This window comes from Mustela nivalis (genome assembly GCF_964662115.1).
Source record: "Mustela nivalis genome assembly, chromosome: 2".
In the NCBI taxonomy this organism is placed as follows: Eukaryota; Metazoa; Chordata; class Mammalia; order Carnivora; family Mustelidae; genus Mustela; species Mustela nivalis.
Window position 1 is genome coordinate 104017527 of NC_139021.1, and position 24691 is coordinate 104042217.

Here is a 24691-nt window from a genome sequence, read left to right on the forward strand (position 1 = left end):
AAAAATCTTAAAAAAGAAAATAAATGGGAGACTGAGGGTCATGAAGCAAAAGTAAATAGACAACATCTGAAACTTTACAACTCCTAGTCAGAGAAAGGAGCATTGGAAATGTGGAAAAATAACTTTCATCAAGAGGCAAACACTCAATGACTTGTAAACACCATTTATCCTTGGACAAAAGGAAATATTTTTCTTCCACATACTTTTTTCATCTGAGGACTGTGTTTGGTACGTCTAGATATTAATACACATGTTTACTTGTACTTGGCAAGATAAGTAGAAATGTTATTCCTTCTAATATAAAATTACTCCTTCTGGCTCCCAGGATTACCAGTCCTACAATTTCAGGACAATATATCTGAGAAGGTGTTAGGAACAAAAAAAATCATCTTTTCTAAGTCTGTACGGCTCCATAACATGTGTGCCTAACTCACAGACAAGTATAGACTGAAATGTCAAAAAGAAAATCTATGTATTCATTACCACTTTATTTTCTGGTCTCGTTCATTGGGAGGGGAAATGTTCATTGTAAACATGTTTCCTTCTCTGCTGTCCTCTTTCTTCCGGACTCCCCAGTACACAATTTAAGTCGTCCTTAGTACTCCTACAAGTAACCTCTAGAAGATAATATCCTCTAGAAGAAGAATTTCCTTCTGCTTCTTCAAGACAACCTTTTTCATTCGATTATTTCCCGAGAGAAGCACAAAACCTTCCTTAAGAGGTACTGAACATCCCCTGACTCTGCTCAGTGGTGGTTGCCTTAGACTGTGGTTCTCAAAGTGTGGCCTTGAGTCCCCTGAGGGACCCTTTCAAGGACTACATGATCTCCCCAAACACCCATATATGTAGCATAAACCCTTCACTAGAGGTGTAGTTGGAAGATTTATGAGTACATTTTAAAATGTTCAAAATCTTTTTGCTACCTGGAAAGCAATCAAGCTGTAACAGGAATTCATCTACTGTTCTGGACCAGTTTATAACTAAATGAATGACTGAGTACATAAACATCAAAGTGCATATGAAATTTGTTCTAAATCAGTATTTGTTTCCTGGAAATATTGGAAAGGCACACCTCACCTATATCATAGTGTCATCCTAAGTGTTAAGAGAAAAAGTATAGGGTTTTGATCTTGGAATGAAGCATTTTAATACTCAGGAAAGCAAACATTATACTGTAGTCACTACTTTTTGACATTTGGACATTCTCATAATTGAGAAAATTCTCCAGAAGGGACACCAGAATGGAAGCAAATTCCCTGAATCAAAATAATAAGCTGAAAAACAAACAAACAAACAAACAAACAAAAAAACAAACAAAACCTGCTAGACTTCTTACACTGCATAGCAGTTTCCATAAACAAATGAGCAATATATCTCCCAGCAGGAAACAATTTCCAAATAATAGTAAATGATTACTGGACTACAAAACATACTTCTGCAATTTTTTTTTCTTACCCAATGTTAATAAGTAACCATTCTCATTATTTCCGCTCAGGTTTTCCTTTGCCTCCCCAGGTAAATTAATTTATTCCTATTACAGCAATTCTCAGTATCTCCTATATACTAATGACTCTTAAATTCACATATTTAGTTTCTGGTCACTAAATGTAAAAGTTCAAATTCTTATGGACACCTGTCTCCATGTCCCAAAAGTCCTCAAACACAGCTAAGGAAGGTAATTTCCAAACTTTATTTCAAATTGTGGCATATTTTCTTCAAAGTGTGAGAATCTTTGATGATCTACTTTAAAAATTCATTATTTTGATGGTCTTTAATATCAAAAGGTTTGCAAGTAGAATAAAAACTGATTAAAGCAATATGTTTCTACTTTCTTAAATGCTAAAGTAACATTATTTGTAGTATATTCTAAAGAGAGATTAAGTAATCCATAAATACTAAATGTACTTAAATTTGGCTTACCTTGCCTTGTAAATGAATATTACTGCGGATTATATCTCGTACTTCATCTTCAGTGTCTTTCTGTCAAGAAATAAATGTTACCTAAAGGAAGTCTTACAATGCATCAATGATCACAAGTTAATGGAAATAGATCTAACCGATTTTGAAATAGTACAGGTCTGAAGAAAAATATCTACAGGATTTAAATACATGTCACAAATTTAGGGGGGTTCTTTTTAAGATAATTTCTTGATACTGCTGTGACTAGAAACAAGATAACAACCTACTTCAATTCTACAGTTAGTGCCGTAAGACTCGATGGAACAGAATGTCCAGTTCATGAGAAGTAGGGCAGAATGATGTTCCCTTGGGTTCGAACAAATATATCTCCATCCTTCTCTGAAATCCTTACCAAGTAGTTATGGCACTTTAGGATATCCCCCACGATCCAGTGATAAGAAGGAGCATATCTTGGAATCAAATACTAGAGCAACCCCCAGTAGAACAGCACCCATGCTGTCCACTCTGCTACAAATCCCCTCAACCTCCTTATCTCACGGTATCAAATCCTGATATACAGAGAGGTGCTCCATTCAGCATGGGAACAGGCAGAAGAAGAGGATGCAATTTCCCTAAACATAATATAGTAATTCCACTGTGTATTTTTGTAAAATTGCATCTGCATAGCCATGAAGAGAAAACACATGGGCCATAAAGAGATTTGGAGAACTTAAATTTTGAAGCTTGCAAAGGAGAAGAGCTGCTGATTTAAAAGTCAACACCTTATCCAACCACCATCAGCACAGTGCAGGACTCTTCTGAAAACACTGAAAAATAACCCCTCAAAAATCTGAATATACTTCTCATAACAAATGTTATAGGGGAGTTCACAGGAAATCCTTCTTTTTTTTTTTTAAACTACCAGGAACTTGTTTGCATTTTTTTCTCTTTGGTTCCTAAAGATTCCTGGAAGGTTATTAATGTAATTTAGAAACAAAAAAAAATAGCCACCAAAAAAAAAAAAAAAAAAAAAGGGCAGTCTTTGCATCTGAATGATAGAGCCTATGCAGTAAAACTGCTTAACAGAACATTTAATGCAAATGTAATACTGACATTGGGAGATGGAGAGAAGGGAGTTGGGGGGAATTCCAAGGCAGAGACTGTGGACTCTGAGAAACAAACTGAGGGTTTTGGAGGGGAGGAGGGGAGGGGTTGGGTGCGCCAGGTGGTGGGTATTAAGGAGGGCACGTGTTGCATGGAGCACTGGGTGTGGTGCTTAAACAAGGAATCTTGGAACACTGAAATAATAAAATAGAGTTAAAAAAAATAATAAAGAAAGAAATACTGATAGAGAGCCGTGAGCAAGAGGAGTCTACACATCTCAGTGTCTGGATGTCAAGTGATCGTCCCTGGTGTGTACAGGAAACTCACCATACTAAATCGGTTTTTGGCCAGAGCAATGAGCTCCTGGTCCCCAGGTGCACAGATGTTCAACCCAATGGGCAGCAGTCGCTTCAGAGCTGCCACAATAAGGGACGTCTGCATCGAGTATCGATCTCCTTTGCGCTTCATTTTCTTCCTCTCCTGATCAGAGACAGCTGCCTGGAGAACGGAGTTGAGTGTTGGAATCTGTGACTGCTTTTCCCACGTTCAGAACTACGAACCTCTTCTAACTTGACTGTGGTTCCATCTTCCTTATTTCCTCTTGTTCCCTATTTTTGCAAATCCTTCTCCTCTTTCCTTCTTAACCTCTCTTGCTAACGTCCAAGTCCTACTTTCAGATTCCCAAGTCATTACAATTTACTGGTGTGCTTTCTAAACACTTGCAGAAGGAGACCACCCAAAGCAACTTGACAGAGCTGATGGGTATGAGAAAAACCCGTGGTAATTTCAGATATTGTATGTTTTAAAGTTTCCAATGCTTAGGAGGAAAAATGTAAGAATTTATTATTTATTTTTGTTTTGACAGATGCTTGCTTTGAAATATAAACTCTCGGGACGCCTGGGTGGCTCAGTTGGTTAAGCAGCTGCCTTCGGCTCAGGTCATGATCCCAGCGTCCTGGGATCGAGTCCCACATCAGGCTCCTTGCTCGGTGGGGAGCCTGCTTCTCCCTCTGCCTCTGCCTGCCATTCTGTCTGCCTGTGCTCGCTCTCTCCCCCCCCCTTCTCTGATAAATAAATAAAATTAAAAAAAAAAAAAGAAATATAAACTCTCTCACACATGCACACAGTATATATAAAACTATTATAAAATGTATTAGCCTTTTATATACTCTGCAGACTTGTCTCCTTAGGGCATTAACCCTTCTCTAGTGGAAACAGAGGTAATATGCTAATTGGTATAACATAAATATTCAGGGTTATCTCTGGATGACCTATTTACACCTGAATACTGCCATGCTACTTCAGGATTCTTTTGTGATTTTTGTTAAGTTTTTTTTTTTTTAAAGATTTTATTTTTATTTATTTGTGAGAGAGAGAGAGTGAGAGCGAGCACAGGCAGACAGAGTGGAAGGCAGAGTCAGAGGGAGAAGCAGGCTCCCTGCGGAGTAAGGAGCCCGATATGGGACTCGATCCCAGGACGCTGGGATCATGACCTGAGCCGAAGGCAGCTGCTTAACCAACTGAGCCACCCAGGCGTCCCTTTGTTAAGTTTTATGTTCGTGCATCAGGGTCACTTTAAATGCAGCGACCAATTTTCACTGGGTAATGAGTATTATTCTATGAAGAGGGCATACTCAAACATCAGAATTAAAATAATTGTCCCATATTCACTTCTTTGTGCATGTTAAATTTCTTTGTAGCATTAATTCAAACACTGAAGATATTTTCAGGATAATAACATACTTTAATAATTTTGGCCTACTGAGAAAAAAATCAGAAGAGAATATAACATACAAATGATTTGCTTTCCCCACAGAGAGACAAAATCTATCACAACACATAGAGTTTTTTCACATTAAGTAGTAAAATAATTGTCATCATAAAGTAATGGTAGTTTACATATTATGTTAATAATATATAATAATATATAATATTATTATTAATATTATATAATTATATAATATTATATAATATATTTACTATGATAGATATTGATTTATTAAACCTATATCTGAACTGTAGCAATAAAAACTGTATTCAGTTTCCAAAGAGATATACTTAGTGCATGGATCCTGTTCTTATCTTTAGCAATTTGTGAGAGATTATTTTCAGTAAGTTTAATAGAAAAAAAAAACAATAAATAATTATTTGTACCATTAAATTGATTAACCCATAATAAAATGAATTAGTGATTTTAAATGAGCTCTTGTTAAAAGGAAATGCAACCATGGTGATAAAAATAATACCCAAATAAGAAACCGACATCCTAAAAATTAAACAAATTAATATAAATTATGCAAACATATTTCTATCCAATTCTGATAATTTCACTTCAGCAAAACAATACTATATAACATGTTAATTGGTGTTGTGGTTTTCTTTGATTTTTAACTTCTTAGGTTCTTTTGGTTTTATGGTTGCATAGGCACACGGAGCTTTTACCTGGTTTGATATTTATAAATATTTAAGTGACCATATAATAAAAATAATTAAAATCTACACTAAGGGCAACTATAAATTACCCACTTTTGAGATACAGCAGATAAATAAATTCCTATTTATGTTCAAACAATAATTTTGCATCGTATGTCACAGGAAACCTATAAACTGAAAAGAAAAGTTGCTGTATCTTTGAACACTTATGGGTGATAGAGTCTGCTTCTAGTACAAAGAAATTAAATCTACAAACAATCAAATATCCTCATGTACATCTGTATCAGTTGGGTTTTTCTTTGTGTGGGCCTGTTTCCTCCCCAGACTGTGGAGCAGGGCAGTGGCCAAATTTATTCTCTTCCTTTCCACCTACTCAGAACCAAGCACTTTGCCTTGCCTGGGATGCTGCTCAGTAATTTGAGCAGAACTGCTGAAACCACTGAATTTGCATGCTATTTCATTTTGACCAATTCCTAACATCTGAATCAGAGATGACTATGCCATAGCATGGTCCATATATGGGCATACTTAAGTAGGATAAACTGACCTCTGTCATCAATCAGCCTTTCTCTGTTATCTCTGTCTCTCATTCTCTCTCACACACACATAGCTCTAACAATCTCACCTAAAATAATGTAAAATTTAAGAGAATCAGGGAAAAAGGGAAGCATTTTCTAATATCCCTATACTGAGGTAGCCTACCAAAGCAAAACAAAACTCATAGATGTTTATTTTTTTCCACAGGTGTTTATTAATGGTTTTAAAAAAGAATTTAGATATATGAATGATAAAAGTGAGCCTAATGATCAAAAAGACAAGAGATAATAAATGCTGGTGAGGATGTGAGGGAAAGGGAGCCCTTGGGCACTGTTGGTGGGAATGCAAACTGGTGCAGCCACTGTGGGAAACAGGATGGAGGTTCCTCAAAAGATGAAAAATAGAACCATATGATCCAGCAATTCCACTGCCAGGTACTAGCCCAAAGGAAATGCAAACAGGGTCTCAAAGAGATAGCTGCACTCTCCTGTTTACTGCAGCACTGAATAATAGCCAAGACATGGAAACCACCTATGAGTTTGTGCCTAAGACACACACACAGTAGAGTGTTACTCAACTGCGAGAAAGAGATTCTGCCACTGCAGCAATGTGGATGAATCTTCAGGGCATTATGCTACGTGAATAAATCAGAGAAAGACAAATACCATGTCACATATATGTGAAATCTAAAAAAGCCAAACTAAGAAAAACAGAGAGCAGAGTGGTGGTTCCCGGGGGGCTGGGGAGTGCGGGGGTGGAGGGTGGGGGTTGGGGCAGGCAGTGAATGGAGAGATGCTGATCAAAGGGTACACACCTCCAGTTATAAGGTGAATAAATTCTGGGGATCTAAGGTACAGTAGAGTGATTAAATAATTATACTATATGTATATATATAATATTATATTATATTATATTATATTAATATAGTAATGATACTACATTATCTACTTGCAGGTTGTCAGAGTAGATCTGAAATGTCCTCACCGCAAGAAACAAATGGTAATTATGTGGCACGATGTGGGTATTAACTAATGCTGTACTGATAAGTTGTAATATAGAAGCCCATCAGATCACTATGTTCCCCTTACATTACATTACACAATGTTATATGCCAACTGCATTTTCATAAAGCTGGGGAAAATAGTTGCTAACACCAATTGCTACACTTCAAAAGAAACTGAAATCTTAATACAGAATAGGATATAATTCTATAATGCAATAGGCAAAACCCACTGTTTTTTTCTCACATTGACAAACTAACAGAATTTGTAACAGATGCTATCTGTATATGTTTTAAAAACAAGTTATGAAATTAAAAACTGCAGCACGGCTAGCCATATAGGGACCCAGTGTCATATACTTTGTACCAATGAAACAGTGAGTCTGGAAAAACAACAGTAAAGGAAGACACACGCAAATGGCCAGGTTCAGCCCCAAATTTCATACTGTTTAAATTCAAATATTAATTTTATTTACCCATATTAATTAAGTAGCAATTAGGCACCAAGTGCTGCACTAAGCTTTGAAGTTACCGAGTCAATAAAACACGTTCCCTGCCTTTGTAGAATGTTTGGTCGGGAAGAAGTCCCAGAGAGGACAGGAAGCAAGGGCTCAGAGCAAGAGCAGGGGGCAGGAGAGGACAGGCTTCCCTGGAGGGAGGCCACTCACCGCCCTGCATATTAACACCTGGGGGAAGTACACTGAGAGTCCCTTGCTGTAGTCAGTAGCACCACTGCCCACGCTTTGGATAAAGGCATGGGCTGCCACACCACAGTGTGGTCACCCTCTCTGAAGAGCATTATGGCCAATTTCATATGCATTGGCCTTCCTCTGCCTTGTGGGCTACCTATATATAGCCGAAAAGAGGTTCCCAATTGCAGATTACCATATTCCAAGTTGGTCTGCTGGCTTCAGCTGCCTATGTCCATATTTTACCTATTGTCATCAATTTTCTGTTTCATCAAGTGTGGAAATGGTGCACCATACAAATAGCAATCATCCCTGTCTGGATGCTGGCCTGAAGACTGATACATGACAATTTGTTCTGTGGTTTACATTTGGGTCTGAATCTACATTCAAAAGAGTTCTTTTTTCCTTCTGGACTCTGGGGAATGGACTGATCAGTCGCTGTAATGCCTTGGAAAGACAACTGGAGGCTTTGTCAGAGGAATCCCTGAAACCTTCCACATCATTCCAGTCTCACCCTGACATGCGGGGAACACCTCCCTGTCCATTTCAACTTCAGAACCAGACCTATGGCCGTCCTCCTGTTACCTATTCTTGGCACTAGATCTGAACAGTACAGCCTTTTGGGAAAGATGTTACTCATCTCCTGATCATATCCTACTTTTGGGTCCTTCATGCCATCTGGGCTTGGCAGAGAACCTCAACGGCACTAATAAAAGCAGTTACGATGTTACTTCGACCAACACGGTGCCTCTCAAATTTGTCCAAGCGCTGAAACACAAGGACACCATGATTCCTTTTGGTGAAATGATATAACATATTAGTGTATTAGACTCCATTATTTAACGTAGAAACATTCCTTCTAGGAAAAAAGATCATGATACTTATGAGATACAAAATTTCAAGGACACATGCAGACAAAATCAACAACAACAACAAAAAACTTTAAAATAAGGAAAGAAAGCATGATCACTGATTTCTAAAAACTTCGTCAAAGGCACCTGAGTGGCTCAGTTGGTTAGGTGACTGCCTTTGGCTCAGGCCAGGATCTCAGGGTCCTGGGATCAAACCCCAAGGCTCAGTGAGGAGCCTAGTTTTCCCTCTCCTTCTGTCCCTCCACCTGCTCACCTTCTCTCTGTGTCTCAAATAAATAAATAAAATCTTAAAAACAACAAACAAACCAAAAAAACCCATAGGGCACCTGCATGACTCAGTGGGTTAAGCCATAGCCTTTGGCTCAGTTCATGATCTCAGGGTCCTGGGATCGAGCCCGGCATCAGGCTCTCTGCTCAGCGGGGAGCCTGCTTCCCCCTGATCCACCTGCCTCTCTGCCTACTTGTGATCCCTCTCTGTCAAATAAATAAATAAAATCTTTTTTAAAAAAACCCATAAATGAATGAATGAATGAATGACTACTTCATCAACATTGCTGTTACTTGCTCAGTATCCTGTCTCAGAGTGTCAGCAGTCATGTGGTAAAGAGATGGAAAGGCTGAAATTTCGTGCGTGCGGAGGCAGGGTTGGGGGGAGGATATTAAAATGCTTCTTCCCATTACTTTGCATTTTCTCCCTGCAACTAGGAGTAAATGTTACTCTGCGTCCATCTGCACAGACGCCCCCGTCCGGCCTCCAGGAGGCACAGCACGATGACTGTATGTTTTGAGCATCACTGGACTACCATGAGGAAAAAGAGGGAAGAGGGTGCCTGGGTAAGAAGACGCAGACCTCCTGCTCTACAGAATGTTCACTCATCGTGAGTGTCATGATAGACCAGAATCACCATCATCCTCTCAAAGAAAACGCTGACCCCCTCTGCCCTCTCTCGGGGCCTTTGTTAACACGGTCCTAAGTTGACACCATGCTGTCAAAGCAGAGACATTTGCTAACAGTTTTCAGTTCAAAACATCCACGAGACTCGTGTTCCTAGCACAGTGTCTCAAGACAGCGTCAGCTCACTCTTCAGGCTTGCTGGCAGCCCAGAGGAGAGAAATGTTCTTATCCTTCATGTGCGCTTCCAGAGCTCAGCACGGAAACGGGCTCTCGGCTGGACACTGTTCGAGGTAGGCAAACCTCTGGCAAGGGTTAGCATTTAGCTCCTGTGCAGTAGCATCAAAGACGGGGCATTGAACACTGAAAAACACGAGGAGCCCTGAGGGATGCTAGTTAACTGTCCTCGTGGCCACCAATGAAGCAGGTGACAGGTACTGGTCATGCCTATGTCCTTCCTACTGAGACTCTCCCCTCAGTGGCAGAGTTGGTAGAAACAGAGTTCCTCGGCCAGACCCACACTAACTCTGCATCTTTGGCCATTTGGCCGCACACTTTCTATGTTACCCCCATGAAACAGATTCATTTTCTTATTCAGTGGTAATTCGAACAAGAAAGGTGTGATTTTTAAACTGTTTCGCAAGTTCCTCCCTTCCCCAACATAAGTGACAGAGATAACTAAAATCTAGAGCCACACACCCCCATCTCATATGCAAGAACCTGGAAATCATGCGCGTGGTTCTTAAACAGTGCAGCTAATTATCTGGATGTTTACATACTTGGCACACATAAATGCATATACGTAATCTTGATGAATAGACAGTATTGACTAATTACATGTGTATTACACTGACTGGCTGTGTGTGTGTGTGTGTGTCAAGTATGTCTTTTTACTCTAATGCTTTGGCATCTTGGGATCTTGCTGATCTTTGTCCCTCCCAATGCTGGTCATTTCCTACAGATAATAAGTTACTTTTCTGCAAGCACGCTTTTCATACACAAACCAAGCAACAGAGAGTCTCACAGTCTTCAGTTATTTCTTTCCCTGGGTCTTGACCCACCTGTCCTAATCACCCTAGGGCGAGGTACCAGACAACTAGGGATGCCCCCTACACCCTAAGCCCAGTGAAATTATTCAAACTAGCTAATCCTAAACATGCTTACCCTACTTTGCCTGTCCCTTCCCATAGAAACCTCAACAAAGATTCCGTCTGTCTTCCCCCTTCCCCCACCCGTGTTCCCTCTGCCACAAGACTGACTAATAATAAAGCTTTCCCACTGGCCCCCACCATATGCCATGCCTTCGGTTTCCAGGGAACTGTGAGTAACACCTTCTTGCTTCATGAGAGTCATTTCTGTGTCTGTGTGTCTTACCATATACTTCCTTAAAACAAGTCCCAGGTACCCTTCAAACTGTGTGTATGTGTGTGTGTGTTTAATTAGGAAACATCACAAAATCCCTAAAATCTCAATTGTACACCTTCCAAAAAATGTAGAAAAAAATCAACAATGAAAGCTACATTCAAAAACTTTCTAGAACAGTGCAACAGATTATGAAAATACCTTTGACATCTTTGATTTGGTGTCAGTAATGAGGAAAGACATATTGTTGATTTCATTCTGTACCACGAAGTTCTGCTCTTCTCTTTTGAAATTCTGAGAAGTTGCAAAGAAAAGTTCAGTTAAAACCACATAGACAAGAAGTCCATGTAATTAGAGGTTATACAGGACCCAAAAGTTCCTACAAAGATAAGTGGTAATCTGATATATGACTTCCCAAGAAAAGTGAAAAAAATTTTTTTAATTATCCAATGAGGATACTTGGCTTGAGACAACAATTCTGGGAACTAGATATAAATACGTATGCTTCAAAGGTGGGGAAATTAAGATCCAGAATATTTAAGTACCAATGTCACACACCTACGGAGGGGTAGAACAAGTACTCAAATGCAAATTTAGCTGGTGAAAGGCACAGACTGCTTGTGGGAGTGGGGGCGTTGGGAACCCAGGGAACAAACATCTATGATATAATTTTTTAGTCTGTCAGATATTTTATCTACTTTCTCATTGTTGCCTATTATATTACTACATCTCACATCATCTACTATAACATTATTTTATTCATCTTTTATTTTGGGAACATACGAACACAGGCAAAGTCAAGTGTTTGAGCAGTGATAGCAAAGGGGGCAAACATAAAATGAAAGCAGAGAGAATCAGAGTTTTAAAAGAGAAGTTAATGATCTCAGCATATGCTTTCCTCTTTGGGATGAGCAAAACCCAAATAAAATGACTTCCTAGTAAGTATCCAAATATGTTAACAACTGATGAGTAGTAATAGACTTTGTGCGCAGGACAGTGAAAGGACTAAGCTTGGACTTTCATTCCGCTCACATTAACATTCTGATCTTACCATCCACAATAATATGGGTGCCCATAGAGTCTCACCTTTAAATATTTGGGGAGGAATACATAGGACACACACCAAGAGATCTGGGTTTCAAATATACCCATGAGATCCAAAAGTACATATTCTGATTTTTTTCTTACTCTTGAAATTATCATTAGACATTCATCTAAAAATCTACTGATTGTGATAAATACCCCTCCAAGAACTTGTTCCAAAATTCTGTCTTGCATATACATTTAAAGAAGCTTTTTTGATATTTTGGTGATTGATGAAGTTGAAAATTTTTAGCTCTTCAAGGAAAAATGCACAGTTTTTAGTTTTCTTAAGTGATTTGCTCCTGGGCTCTGGATTTCAAACATTCCTTTCAAGGCTCCCTGAACAATCTAGTGTACCTTCTCAACATAAGTTAAACAGACTCAGAAATCATTTGCTTTCATCCAGAGGAACCTAATGGAGCTAAAAGAATTTTGGGCATCACTGAAAATGAAAGTCATTGTGAAGATTTAAGTGCATACATTTTGGAAAGCCATTATTCCACATATTATTTCAGTGTAATTATATTTTATATACATTTGGTACCAAGTTTGACAGACTCCTCAGGGGTAGGCATTAAATAATACTTTTTATCCTAAACATTAAGTAGGAAAATTTAATTTAAAAAAATATATGACATTTTTAAAATAAAAGAATCTGTATAACAATCTGATAAAATAAATTGGGAAGTCACCTCAAATAATGAAGCTGAGGTTGAGGTTTTATTTTTATTTTCTTGGAGTCTCCCATTTGCAAAGTGCCATCAAGAATTATAATTGACACAAAAATTCTAAGCTTTTTAAATAATTTGGGACATGGGGCGCCTGGGTGGCTCAGTGGGTTAAGCCGCTGCCTTCGGCTCGGGTCGTGATCTCGGGGTCCTGGGATCGAGTCCCGCATCGGGCTCTCTGCTCAGCAGGGAGCCTGCTTCCCTCTCTCTCTCTCTCTCTCTGCCTGCCTCTCCATCTACTTGTGATTTCTCTCTGTCAATAAATAAATTTAAAAAAATAAATAAATAAATAAATAATTTGGGACAACAATAAATGGTCACTTCGCCATATTCTGCTAGTTGTTTAATATTTATAGAATACTATATCAAGTTTCTATTACTAAAATCTTTTTCAGAATAAAAACATAGATTTCTACTTGCAACATATAAAATAGTGAAAATTCACTAAAGATGTACTTTATAAATTCTATCAACAGAATTCCTAGAAGGAGCTATATTTTACTCTAACGTGTGAGCAAAAGCAAACTCCTGTAGAAACATAAGTATGTGCTGAGGGAACACATTTAAAGAAGTAGTACCGTACAAGTAAACAAGAATTATTCTTGTGACTGGAAAACAGAAGTTCACCTCAGCATTTCTCAAACTAGGCATGAGGGCTCCTGGGGGCTTAACAAAACATCTACACAGAGGGAAGCCTGGATGATAAAAGGCCACATCTCTGTGTTCACATTACCCTAAAGATTTAGGGGTAAAGGAAAAAGAAAAAAAAAAAAAAATGCCATTTATGGAGTGCAACTAAAAACCCCTGTGATACCTTCCCAAACCCAAAAGAGGGTTTATATTCCCTCAAACTACCTAGGGGAATCTGTTCTCTCTCCACACCAGCTAAGTGATACTAGGAAGCATCCTTGAGAAACATTATCATAGGTGTTTACTAAGGGGACAGGAATATTGGTTAAAAACATATAACTCCTTGGAGCACCTGGGTGGCTCAGTCAGTTTAGGGGCTACCTTTGGCTTGGGTCATGATCCCAGCGTCCTGGGATTGAGCCCCGCATTAGTGGAGAGCCTGCTTCTCCCTCTCCCCCTATTTGTTCTCTGTCAAATAAATACAAACTTAAAAAAACACACAAACACGCACACAAAAAATGTGTAAGCCCCTGACCTAACCAAACAGGAAGTGCTGCCATATTTTCCTACTTACATGGGATTTAGACCAGTAGATAAACACTTCGGCCACCATGCGGAAAAGGTCCTCTGCTTCAGGGTTAGGCTCTTTTAACCACTTTGCCCTAGATCACATAATAAATGAAGTGGTTTCTCAGTTATTCCTTCAAGTGAATTTTTTTTTTATAAAAATCACCCACTCAATGTTAAAATTGAAACCAAGTCAGCTAAAGGTGAAGCCAGGATATCAGAACTCACAAGTGGCTTCAGAGGCTGTTTGTTTAACATTGAAAACAATTTAAACATCATAACTGTCAGACTGCTAACTTGGACCCACAAATGTGATTTCTGACTGTAATTTGGAGAGGCTTGGTGAAAACCACCCTTTCTCTAAGCATTTGGTTATGTCACAGTCATGGACAAGCTCATTACGTAGTCAATGAAGCAAGTCCACTGGCACGTGGGAACCCAGCAAGGTCATGACCAAATCAGAGAAGTTCATCACTTTTGAACACTGTACCTGTTGTAGTCTACAAATCTAATCAGTAGCGGGTAGAAGGCATAGAGATCTCTGGCCAGCGTGGTGAACTCATCGAGAATGAGAAGTTCTGCCTCGGACATATCCCCCCTGGCCTCCGCCTTCAGATGGTCCTCCTCAGACACCACCATCGCCGCTTTTTTCTTGAGTTTCTCCATTAATGGCAAGAAATGAGTTTTTAGGAGCTGAGGTTTCACTTTATTTATAATGGGCTGCGAAAAAACTGTTTGAAGACAGACATTAATATTCTGCCCTGCATCAACATTTGTTAAAGTGAAGACAGATTATAATTACCATTGTAATTGCACGATCTACGCACCCCCTCCTCCCCCAGCACGTGGCTTCTTTCAGCCTGTGCCTCAGCCATTTTTCCAGTCCCAAACCTAATTGCACAGTTGCTGTTCAAAAATGATTACTGAATTGAATTTGATGTGCTTTCTTGTTTTTTGTTTTTAATTGGCAGCTAATTTGGAAAAGAAAAAAAAAAAAAACAAAAAACAAAACCAGAAACACGTTCATTCACTTTAGAAATCAATTATTCTCACAAAAGGCAGAAAAAAATCCCCAAATGGAAAAGGTTCCTCTGGTCCTTTCTTTACAAGGAATATGTAGCACTGAATCATTATGAGAGGACATCTAGTTGTATCACTTCTGCTTTCCCATCCTGGTACCAGTGAGAGACTTACATTGCATGGGAACTGTGATTTTATTTACTAATAATAGATGTATAGAAGAGAAAACACCCTACCCAAATTAGTAAGACATTGGTGTATTACTGTGTTTTTTAAGTAAATAACTAATTTCCCTCTTTCCTTCCCTCTTTTCCTTCCATTCCTTCCCTCTTCCTCTCTCTCTGAATTTAATTCCTTAAAATCCTTCTTTTTATCCTTGAAACTGATTCCTGAGGCACCTATATGCCTCAGTCAGTTAAGCATCTGCCTTCAGCTCAGGTCATGATCTCAGGGTCCTGGAATGGAGCCCTATGTTGGGCTCCCTGCTCAGAAGGGGAATCTGCTTCTCCCGCTCCCTCTCCCTGTGTGTGATCTCTCTCTCTCAAATAATAAAATCTTAAAAAAAAAAAAAAAAAAAAAAAAAAAGAAATTGCTTCCCATTATCCAACTTAAATAGTGCAATGATAAACAAATGTAAATTTTTGACTGCATGTTTTGATTTTCCTCCCCCACTCCTAAAAAGATGAATTGCTAAAAGGGGGATGTTTCAAAATCCAGTTTTATTTTTCTGTCTACTGAATCATTAGTTTTCACCCTGCATTTACTAACTAATCTTACAGAGACTGTTCAACCAGGAAAATGTTTACTTGCTTAAAAGTTGTAACAACAAAAATGTTGTAACAATATGACAAGTTACCTGATGCTTAATTCAATCTACTTTTTTTTTTTAAAGAACAGTATGACAGAAATAATATTTTTAATATTTTTTGACAACAGAAGAAAATATTGAAAAAGACTAAGACGGGAAACTTCTAGCCTTCTGCACTTCATTTTTTTTTAAAGTTTGTTTATTTAGGTAATCTCTACACCCAATGTGGGGCTCAAACTCATGATTCTGAGATCAAGAGCCACATACTCTACTGACTGAGCCAACCAGGTGTCCCTAGTGTTCTGATTTCAAATCCTTTTGGAGACAAAACAAAGGAAGCAGTGCATTCCTTTCCAATCCTCACCTGCTAACCTCTTCATCCACGCACCCTCATCAATTCCCAAGTTATTATATATGATTTTCAATATATTCCCCAGGAGCGTGTTCATGTGCTCGGAGTTCAGCGCTGTGCAGCACATTTCAGCCCTTTCCGGGTTGTTTTCGGGTCCGTGCTCCCACCAACGGGACATGTAGCTGCAAAGCATGGGCAGTATGACTTCCATCACATGGGGCATTTGTGTGTAGCGAATGCCAGACTCAGCTAATTCCACAATTTCTTCCATGAGTTTCTCCAAAGACGGTATATTTGGGCAAACATCTTCCACATTAGTTGGCAAATTGAGAGCTAGAGAAACACACGTAAAAATGAACTGTGTTCAGTGAAAGAACAGACCGATGATGACAGCCAGATTTCTAGAAGATGCAAGCAACCATTCCATGCTGGATTCAAAACTCAGCAAGACCGGCCATGCCTTCAGTTGGCTCCCTCCCTCTCTAGTCACGGCAGCCACCAAACTTTCATTCTTTTTCCCAAATTCCTATCCCACCACCAGTCCCTTAAGATCAGCAAACAACCATTTCTTCTACTTCAGAGAAAACCAGGATATCTGCCCACAAGTTTTCCAGAGAGTCCATCCTCTCCTGTCTGCTCCCCATTTTCAGTGCAAAGAGCTATGCAGTCCCTGTTCACAGTCTGGCCTGTGTTCTCAATGCAGAGTCCGCCACCCTGCAGGGGCGTTGCTGGGCTTCTCCAGCCCCTTGCTCTGTAGGATTTCCTATCTTCTCCCCAGCAGCCTGTACCTATACTTCCAGTCTCCCCTGGGTTAATTAGCTTTCTAGCAATGAAGTCCTCTGCTTCCCACCACTTACCCATTTCCCTCTTTCACAAATCTGTACCCCACTAACTGATAGTGATGAGGGAGCAGGAGGCTGGCTGGGGACAAAGCAAAAGCTGGCACCTTGCACCCCTCTCCACCTGCTCCCCTCAGTAATACGTGTCACATTCCTCAGGCACCCTGACTACCCTAGAAGGAAAACAAATAGTTAACTTGCAGAGATCACAGTCCTGTAAGGCAGGAGTCTCCCTTGGTTTGCAAATGTCCTTGAGATTTACAACAAAGAAGTTACCTTATCAATAGCCCAATTTCCAAGGACACATAACTCAGTTCCTCAAGCCCTAACTAGCTCCCTTCCTTAAAAAAAAACCAAAGGAGGCGGAGGTAAAAAGAAAAGTAAATCAAGTTAAATTTCTTCTAAACCTAAATCTCACTCAGGAGGACGCTTGATAGCAGGAATGTTCCATTCCACCAGGAGACTCCCAATTGTCTTGATGTTAATGCCTCATTAGAGGGAAAGTGGCCTTGGCTTTATAGTAACCAGGCCTTCAATATCCTGACAGTCTTCTTTACCCCAATAGCCCTTCTGAACCTCCCTTCCCCTCACCTTCCCCCAACCGCAGGGTACATAACCTGCCATCCCTCACAACCCCGGGGCAGCAGCTCTTCCTGCCCACGGGTCCTGTCCCCGTGCTTTAATAAACCACCATTTTGCACCAAAGATGTCTTAAGAATTCTTTCTTTAGTCGTCAGCTCCGAACCTCACCCCACCGAACCTGACTTAGGTTCTGGGACTTCATCAATAGGGGGTCTTTCCCATCACTCACAGAATTTCCTCTTCCTTAACTTCAATGCATTCATTCAGTCTTCCTGACTCCCTCCTGAACGCTGTAAGGCTCCTTTCCAGGCTGTTTGCTCCTTGACGAACTTTTAAATGTTGTGAATTCTCTTTTCTTTTTACCTTGAATTCTCTTTTCTTTTTTGCCTTCTGCATTTGCCTGGGTCATTGTGGCCATTCCTATGGGCTTCTGCTATAAGCTAATAGCTCTCAAAGCCAGATTTCTGAAAACCTCTGCGTGTAATACTGTTTTCAAAGCAGCTTAAAAACACAGTGGATGCAAATTTAAACTGGACCCTTCCTCTTCCACCTACCTCCTGAGCATGTCTTGGTGAAGACAACATTATGCAGTCCGTCTCCCAGACCACAAACTGAGAAGAAATTTCCAGGCTGTAATGCTCTCGCGTTTCCCACACAACAGGACGAGAGCTCCAGGACCTCTCACAACCATGATATCCTCCATCCAAGAAGCCTTCCTCATGTCCCGTGTCTCCTGAATTACCACAACCATTCTCTGAATTGGCGACTCACACCCGTTTACCTTCTCAACTTCTGTCAGGCTGGATTTCTACAATGCTGACCTACACATGTACTCCTCTTCCTAAAGCCAACAGAAGCATCCTGTTTGTGTGGTGCAGTGCCCACTCCTTCCCTAACAAAGAAAGCCTACTTCACCTGGTTTTCCATTCTTTCCTTCCCTCTGAATTCTGCACCCCCCTCCCCTGAGGGCTTGAAGTGTCTCCGAATGTACCAGAGTGTCAGGGTTCCTAATTTCAAGATTCCTCTTGAACCAACTCAGTGAGATCTTTCCCGGGGTCCCAGGCTAAACCTGCATTTTGGTGTCCTTCTTGTTCTTTATTCTGAATTCTATAGCATATGCCTATCAGTCTCTCTCCTTCTGCAACTCAAAACTTCCTGCGAGAAAGAATCCAGTCTTGCTCATCCTTGTATCAAATCTCCTCCTTCCACCCCAATGTACACCACAATTACTTGTCCAATGACTAAAACAGGAATGAAAGGGCATCATTCACCCCAATTCCTTTACTTTGTTATGCAAAGGAGCTGTTACAGAAACAAAAGCAGGTAGATTATCTGCTCTGCGCATTTTATTATCTGTAATGAATAACAAATCTGCTTCATTCTGGGCTCACAGCGAAAGTATTAATCAGTCAAAAATCCTAAATAAGACGTAAGGCAGGTTTACACAGATGATTAATAGTTCAAACTCAACCATATTTGACTATTTACAAATATACTGTGGAATTTATACAGAGAAATATTGCTAAGTCACACTGTTGAATGCTGAATTTTTCTTTAACTTCCTGTTATATGAAATTAGAATTATAAAATAGGCAAATTAAATAATGATTACTTGAGTTTGTAAGATTTCTTACTTGATAAAAGGCATTATAAAATCAGTATAACCAGCAGCTCCCCTAAAACATGAGCTCCTTACACAGAGAAATAATCTCATGAACAGAGAGATACGCATTTGTTAACAGCAAACAGCTCTTGTCCAAGTTTTGAGAACTCTTTGGAGAGCTCTCTTGGGAGAGAGAGGCTATTGGAGAGCAAATAAAATGCAGTATACTGTATCAGACTTAGGAATTCAAACAGAAAAGTTATATGAGAGGACATCTCTGTATCATTCAGGTCTTGAGAACTGTTTGGTTTGCTTTAAAAGCCTCATTAGAAAAAATAACTACTTTTTAAAGTATTTCTTATCCAAGTCCATTTAAATCCTAGTAAGTAAATCCTATAATAGATTCTTATTGACCAATCCTTGAAAGCATCAGGAATGGTTCTATGAGCTTTTCGACTGGGATGGTGGAAATGAGCCTACCTAAATAGAACAATAGATTTTTCCCAAGTGAAAAGCAACAGGAGGCATATTATATTTATAGATGCCTAGTATACATATAGGCATTAAAATCTTAAATATATGCATGCTAAGGTTGGGTTCAAATTTAAGTCACTAATTGAGTCTCAAATTTATAATTTTTTTAATGATAGTAATTGGACTAAACTATTAGGAAAAAAAACACAAAGACTAAAGCTGTCCCAATAAGATGGACGTATCTGGTGAACAAAAAAACCCAGAAAGGTACAAATCCATAAATGTAACAAATAAGAACACCAAGTACTTGCTGATTTTTAGAGATAACTGAATCAGAGATCAGAATGACTTACTTTTTCAATTTCTGCCGATTATTTTGTCTTATTTTTAAGAGTGTTCATTTGTCTGTGATTCATTAACTTAGAAGAAATTAAATGAATTTTCTTTTATTGATGCTATGAGAATACTATATAACATTCCCCCAAAAAATCCAAATAATATTTAAGAACAAATAGCACTGGAGATAATAAACTGAATTGGCCCATTTAAGAAAAAAAATCAATGTAGGAAAATAAAACAAAGGTCATTAAGTTTCAACTTCATATCTCAAGTACGAACATGCTTCTGTGTTACCTGCTCTTTCTCGTGAGGACTTAGTATTGTAGATGGAATAAATGTTATGTTTGTCGAGATGAGTTTCCAAAAATGCTACAGGAAAGGCACCAGCAAAAGCAGCAAGACATTCTCCTAATGCAGATCGTTGCCTGCAAGTGGAAAACATTTATGGTTTTTATGTCTTCCAAGTGAATGACTGAAGAAGTTAGAGTAAAATTAACCAGTTTAACCTACAAGAGGGATACTACTAGTGCTACCAATAAAATTAACTCCAAAATCCAATTTTTATATTGCAAAACAACATATGCTTTCAATAGCACAGTCCCGCCATTAAAAAAAAAAAAAAGAGGCTAAATTTTCTGTTTAAAAAAAAGACGAAAGTCCCTGTCAAATCCCTTCACAAGTTCAGACGTGTCTTTTGCTTTGCTTTCTTTCTTTACATCTTTTGTTTAAACATAATGACCTGGTGGAGAATTCTTGGTATGTGAATAAATGCATTAAAAAACATTAAAAAAATAAAGGATTTACACCAATACACTAAAACAGTATTTTGAAAATTTACTATGTATAAGTAATTTCAGGGTAGCTAAAAAATAGTAAGACATAATAAATGTCAAAAACTATTAATAACACTTAAAATTGACTTATCATTTTTAAGGAATGGAAGAGGTTTAAGGATTGATATTGTGATCAGTTGATTTAGGGGAGAGTATGACCCAAAGCTGCCCCTGCCACTGACAAAAATTCCCTCTTTTCCTTGGTTACCTACGGCGTCCAAGGATTCACTGGCACATTGTTTATTAAATGCAGACCAATTTGAGAGTTATTTTGGTATATTATGACCTTCTTAAATTATTGTGTATAAATGTTTTATTTTCAAAGTCAGTAAAATGTAATTAAGAAAATATTACATAATTCACTTGGTAGTTCTAAATTTCTAACTGAAAAATATATGATTACTTAAAATTAACAAGGTCTGATTATCTAATATTTTAAATTAAAATGATTAGAAATTTAGTCAGTTACGAGAGAATGTCCCTTCATAGAATGACACTGAATAACACAGAATTTAATTCAAACATCGAATACCGTTTCATTGTTAAAAATAATTTAGGATATCAAGAAATTACAAGGGCTACAGGGCTTTGATTCAGACAGAACAGAGTTCCAAACTTATTCCTAATACTTGTATTACTATTGAAAAATTACTCATTCTTTCTATGTTTTGCTTTCCTCACCTAAAATTACGAATGCAGAACTGCAAAATTTCTGGCACATATTATGAGTTCAACAAATGTTTGAAAATAACGAGGATATATTTATTCAAGAATTTAATAGTCTAAAATGTTTCCAGTATGACTCCAAAATAATTTTTGCCTTTACATCTGACTGGACGAGTGCTTTTATTTCATTAACAATTCATGTGACCTATTTAATAATTTACTTTAAATTTTTGATTCAACTAGTAATTCTCAGACCAACTCTGACCATTTGTGTTGGTCTTCTGAAAAGAGCAATTTTTTTAGATGACTCTTATTTAAAATATCTACATTTTTCTTTTTTTTAAAGATTTTATTGATTTATTTATTGAGAAAGAGAGATAGAGAGAACAAGCATGAATGGGGGAAGGGCAAAGGGAGAGGAAGAGAGAAAATCTCAAGCAGATTCTGTGCTGAGCACAGAGCCAGACTCGGGGCTCAGTCTCCCGACCCCGAGATCATGGCCTGAGCTGAAATCAAGAGCCAGATACTTAAGTGACTGAACCACCCAGACACCCCAATATCTACATTTTTCTCAAGTTATAGTGTTACTTCTTCATTTTCTCAAAGTATCTTTCACTCATCTTTTGATTTTCATTTTTATATTCTCCCCAAATGACTTTATAATTGCAAACAAAGAAAAAACATGTATCGTTTTTTAGAACCTAACAAAAGGATCCCAAATTTTATCCAACCCTCCCTTTCCCCCCAAAAAACAACCAGAAAACAAAAACAAAACAGAGGTAACAAGAGCAACAACAGCAGCCCTGCTAAGGTAATGAGAGAGTCTGGACTACTGGATATTACAATGTATCACTAACTACTAACAATTCAGGATACAAGATAATGATCTAATCACTTAAAAAATCAAATAATAGAATGGAACAGAGGTTCGAAAAATACAATCTAGTATATGTATTACCTCAGAATATGATGGTTTCATTTTAAATCAGGAAATAAAAGAAATATTTAATAAATCACTACTTGGGGAGGGAGTTGGGGGGATAAGTGAAATAGGTTAATGAGGATTAAGAGGCACAAACTTCTAGATATAAAATAAGTCACAGAGGGGCACCTGGGTGGCTCGGTCGGTTAAGCATCTGACTCTTAATTTTGGCTCAGGTCATGATCTCAGTGTAGTGGGACTAAGCCCCAGGTCTGGATTCCCACTCAATGGGGAGTCTGCTTGAGGATTCTCCCCCACTGCCCCTCCCTCCTCTCCCTCATTGCGCTCACTCTCTCTCTAAAATAAATAAATCTTTAAAAACAATAAAGTAAGTCACAGAGATGAAAAGTGCAGCATAGGGAATACAGTCAATAATACTGTAACAGTGTTGCCTGATGATCCATGTAACTACATTTACAGTGGTGAACACAGAGTAATGTACACAGCTGTCAATCACTACCCTGTATACCTGAAACTAATGTGACATTGTATGCCAGCTACATTTCAATTAAAAATCAATACTTCCCAGGTGGTGGATGATTTTAGACATTTAATTTAAATTCCATGTAATACTAAAGAGAAATATGAAATTCAGATTCATTTCTAGTAAATTCCATCTTACTCCAGAAAGGATCACTTCAGACATTCTCTACTTGCCTACTTCTTACATTTCCTTTTTCAACCATCTCTTGGCTGAGGCATACTTCATAGAGAAAATGGAAGCTATCCGACACAGACCCATTATACCTGATTTATCTATTAATCTACTACCTGCTTTCCACTGAATGGAGGAAAGTTCTAAAAAATCATGTTCTCAAAAAAAAAAATCATTTTCTCAAACATACATTCTCAAGTACCCCATGTCATTCTCTTTATTGTCTGCTTATTCACACACGATAACATGCCAGTATGACATTTTCCACTTTATTTGTTCTGTTTTCTGTTTCCCCATTAGGTATAAGCTCTTTAAGAATAGGCCTCTATCTTGCTTACTGCTGTATCAGAGAACCTGGCATTTAATCTTTATTTATTGAATGAGCAAAGGATTAAAAAGCTAAATTTAAACAACTAAAAGAATGAAAAACCTAAGAGAATAAATATTTGAATTTCTAGCTGTTATCAGTATGGTATAACCTGTCTAAAAATATTACATTAAGGGGAATAAAAACCCATGAGATAATTAATAGATTATATAAAAATCAAACTTTCCATGTCATAAAACATTATCTGTACATGATTTTATATATAACCACTATGAAGTTATGAAAATGCTAAAAGTCACAAAGATGATAGAAATAACAGGCAAGAGGTTAAAAGTTTTTAACCTCTTAATAAAATTCATTCATCAACAACACATTAATAAAAAAATGTATAACAGATATGAAAGGTAATTCACAAAATAAAGAAAAATGACAAACCACACAAAGAATGGGTAGGAACCAGGAATTAGGGAAATGCATTTGAAAAGACAAAATGGGGCGCCTGGGTGGCTCAGTGGGTTAAGCTGCTGCCTTCAGCTCAGGTCATGATCTTAGGGTCCTGGGATCGAGGCCCGAATCGGGCTCTCTGCTCAGCAGGGAGTCTGCTTCCCTCTCTCTCTCTCTGCCTGCCTCTCCATCTATTTGTGATTTCTCTCTGTCAAATAAATAAATAAAATCTTAAAAAAAAAAAAAGAAAAAGAAAAGACAAACTGAACCCCATTTTTAACTGTTATATTTTTAAATAGTAAAAAGAGTAACAGAAATGAGGAAAATGTGAGGAAATAAGAATTCTTTTATAAAACTTGACAGTGTCAACTGAATCAATTTTCTGAAGAGACAGCGAGATGTGTATCATAATTATTATATGTCACTACTCTTTAACCCACATTTTTAAATTCGGAGATTGTAGCTAAAATAAATAAAAAGAAATATACGCAGAAAACTATGAATGTAGATTTAGCATTATCTATGGAAATGAGAAAAACAGCCTGCAAATCAAAAATAAAGTAACATCTCAATAAATTATAAAACGTCCTTAGTATAAAATCTTTTGACACCATAAAAACCATATGAAAATAGAGATTAATTAAAAAGGCAGGGACGGGGTGCCTGGTGGCACAACTGGTTAAGCTTGGACTCTTGATTTTGGCTCAGGTCATGATCTCAGGGTCATGAGATTAAGCCCAGCATCAGGCTCTGCACTCAGCATGGGTCTGCTGGAGAGTCTCCTGCTCCCACTGCCCCTTTCCCCACCTCTCATGCTCACTCATGCAGCCACACTCCCCAGAACAAATACATAAATCTTAAAAAAAAAAAAAAAAAACTGGTAAAAAATATGTAGCATGAATGGAATCATCCTTTTACATCGATTTACTGTCCTATCTCTATGCACTTGCAACCATATTTTAATTATTGA

The 24691-nt window shown here is 38.2% G+C and overlaps 1 protein-coding gene across 3 annotated transcripts in view; it reads right to left on the reverse strand.

The window, feature by feature from the left end:
- Nucleotides 1–24691, reverse strand: part of RYR2 (ryanodine receptor 2) — a 733452-nt gene that overhangs the window by 109573 nt on the left and 599188 nt on the right. For all 3 annotated transcript variants that reach the window (XM_082721308.1, XM_082721309.1, XM_082721307.1), the window contains exons 67-73: nucleotides 20108–20238; nucleotides 15989–16309; nucleotides 14287–14527; nucleotides 13804–13891; nucleotides 10990–11082; nucleotides 3331–3501; nucleotides 1921–1980 (exon numbers count right to left, since the gene is read on the reverse strand). In XM_082721308.1, coding sequence (XP_082577434.1) covers nucleotides 1921–1980; nucleotides 3331–3501; nucleotides 10990–11082; nucleotides 13804–13891; nucleotides 14287–14527; nucleotides 15989–16309; nucleotides 20108–20238 — 1105 coding nt within the window. The remainder of the gene's footprint in view (nucleotides 1–1920; nucleotides 1981–3330; nucleotides 3502–10989; nucleotides 11083–13803; nucleotides 13892–14286; nucleotides 14528–15988; nucleotides 16310–20107; nucleotides 20239–24691) is intronic.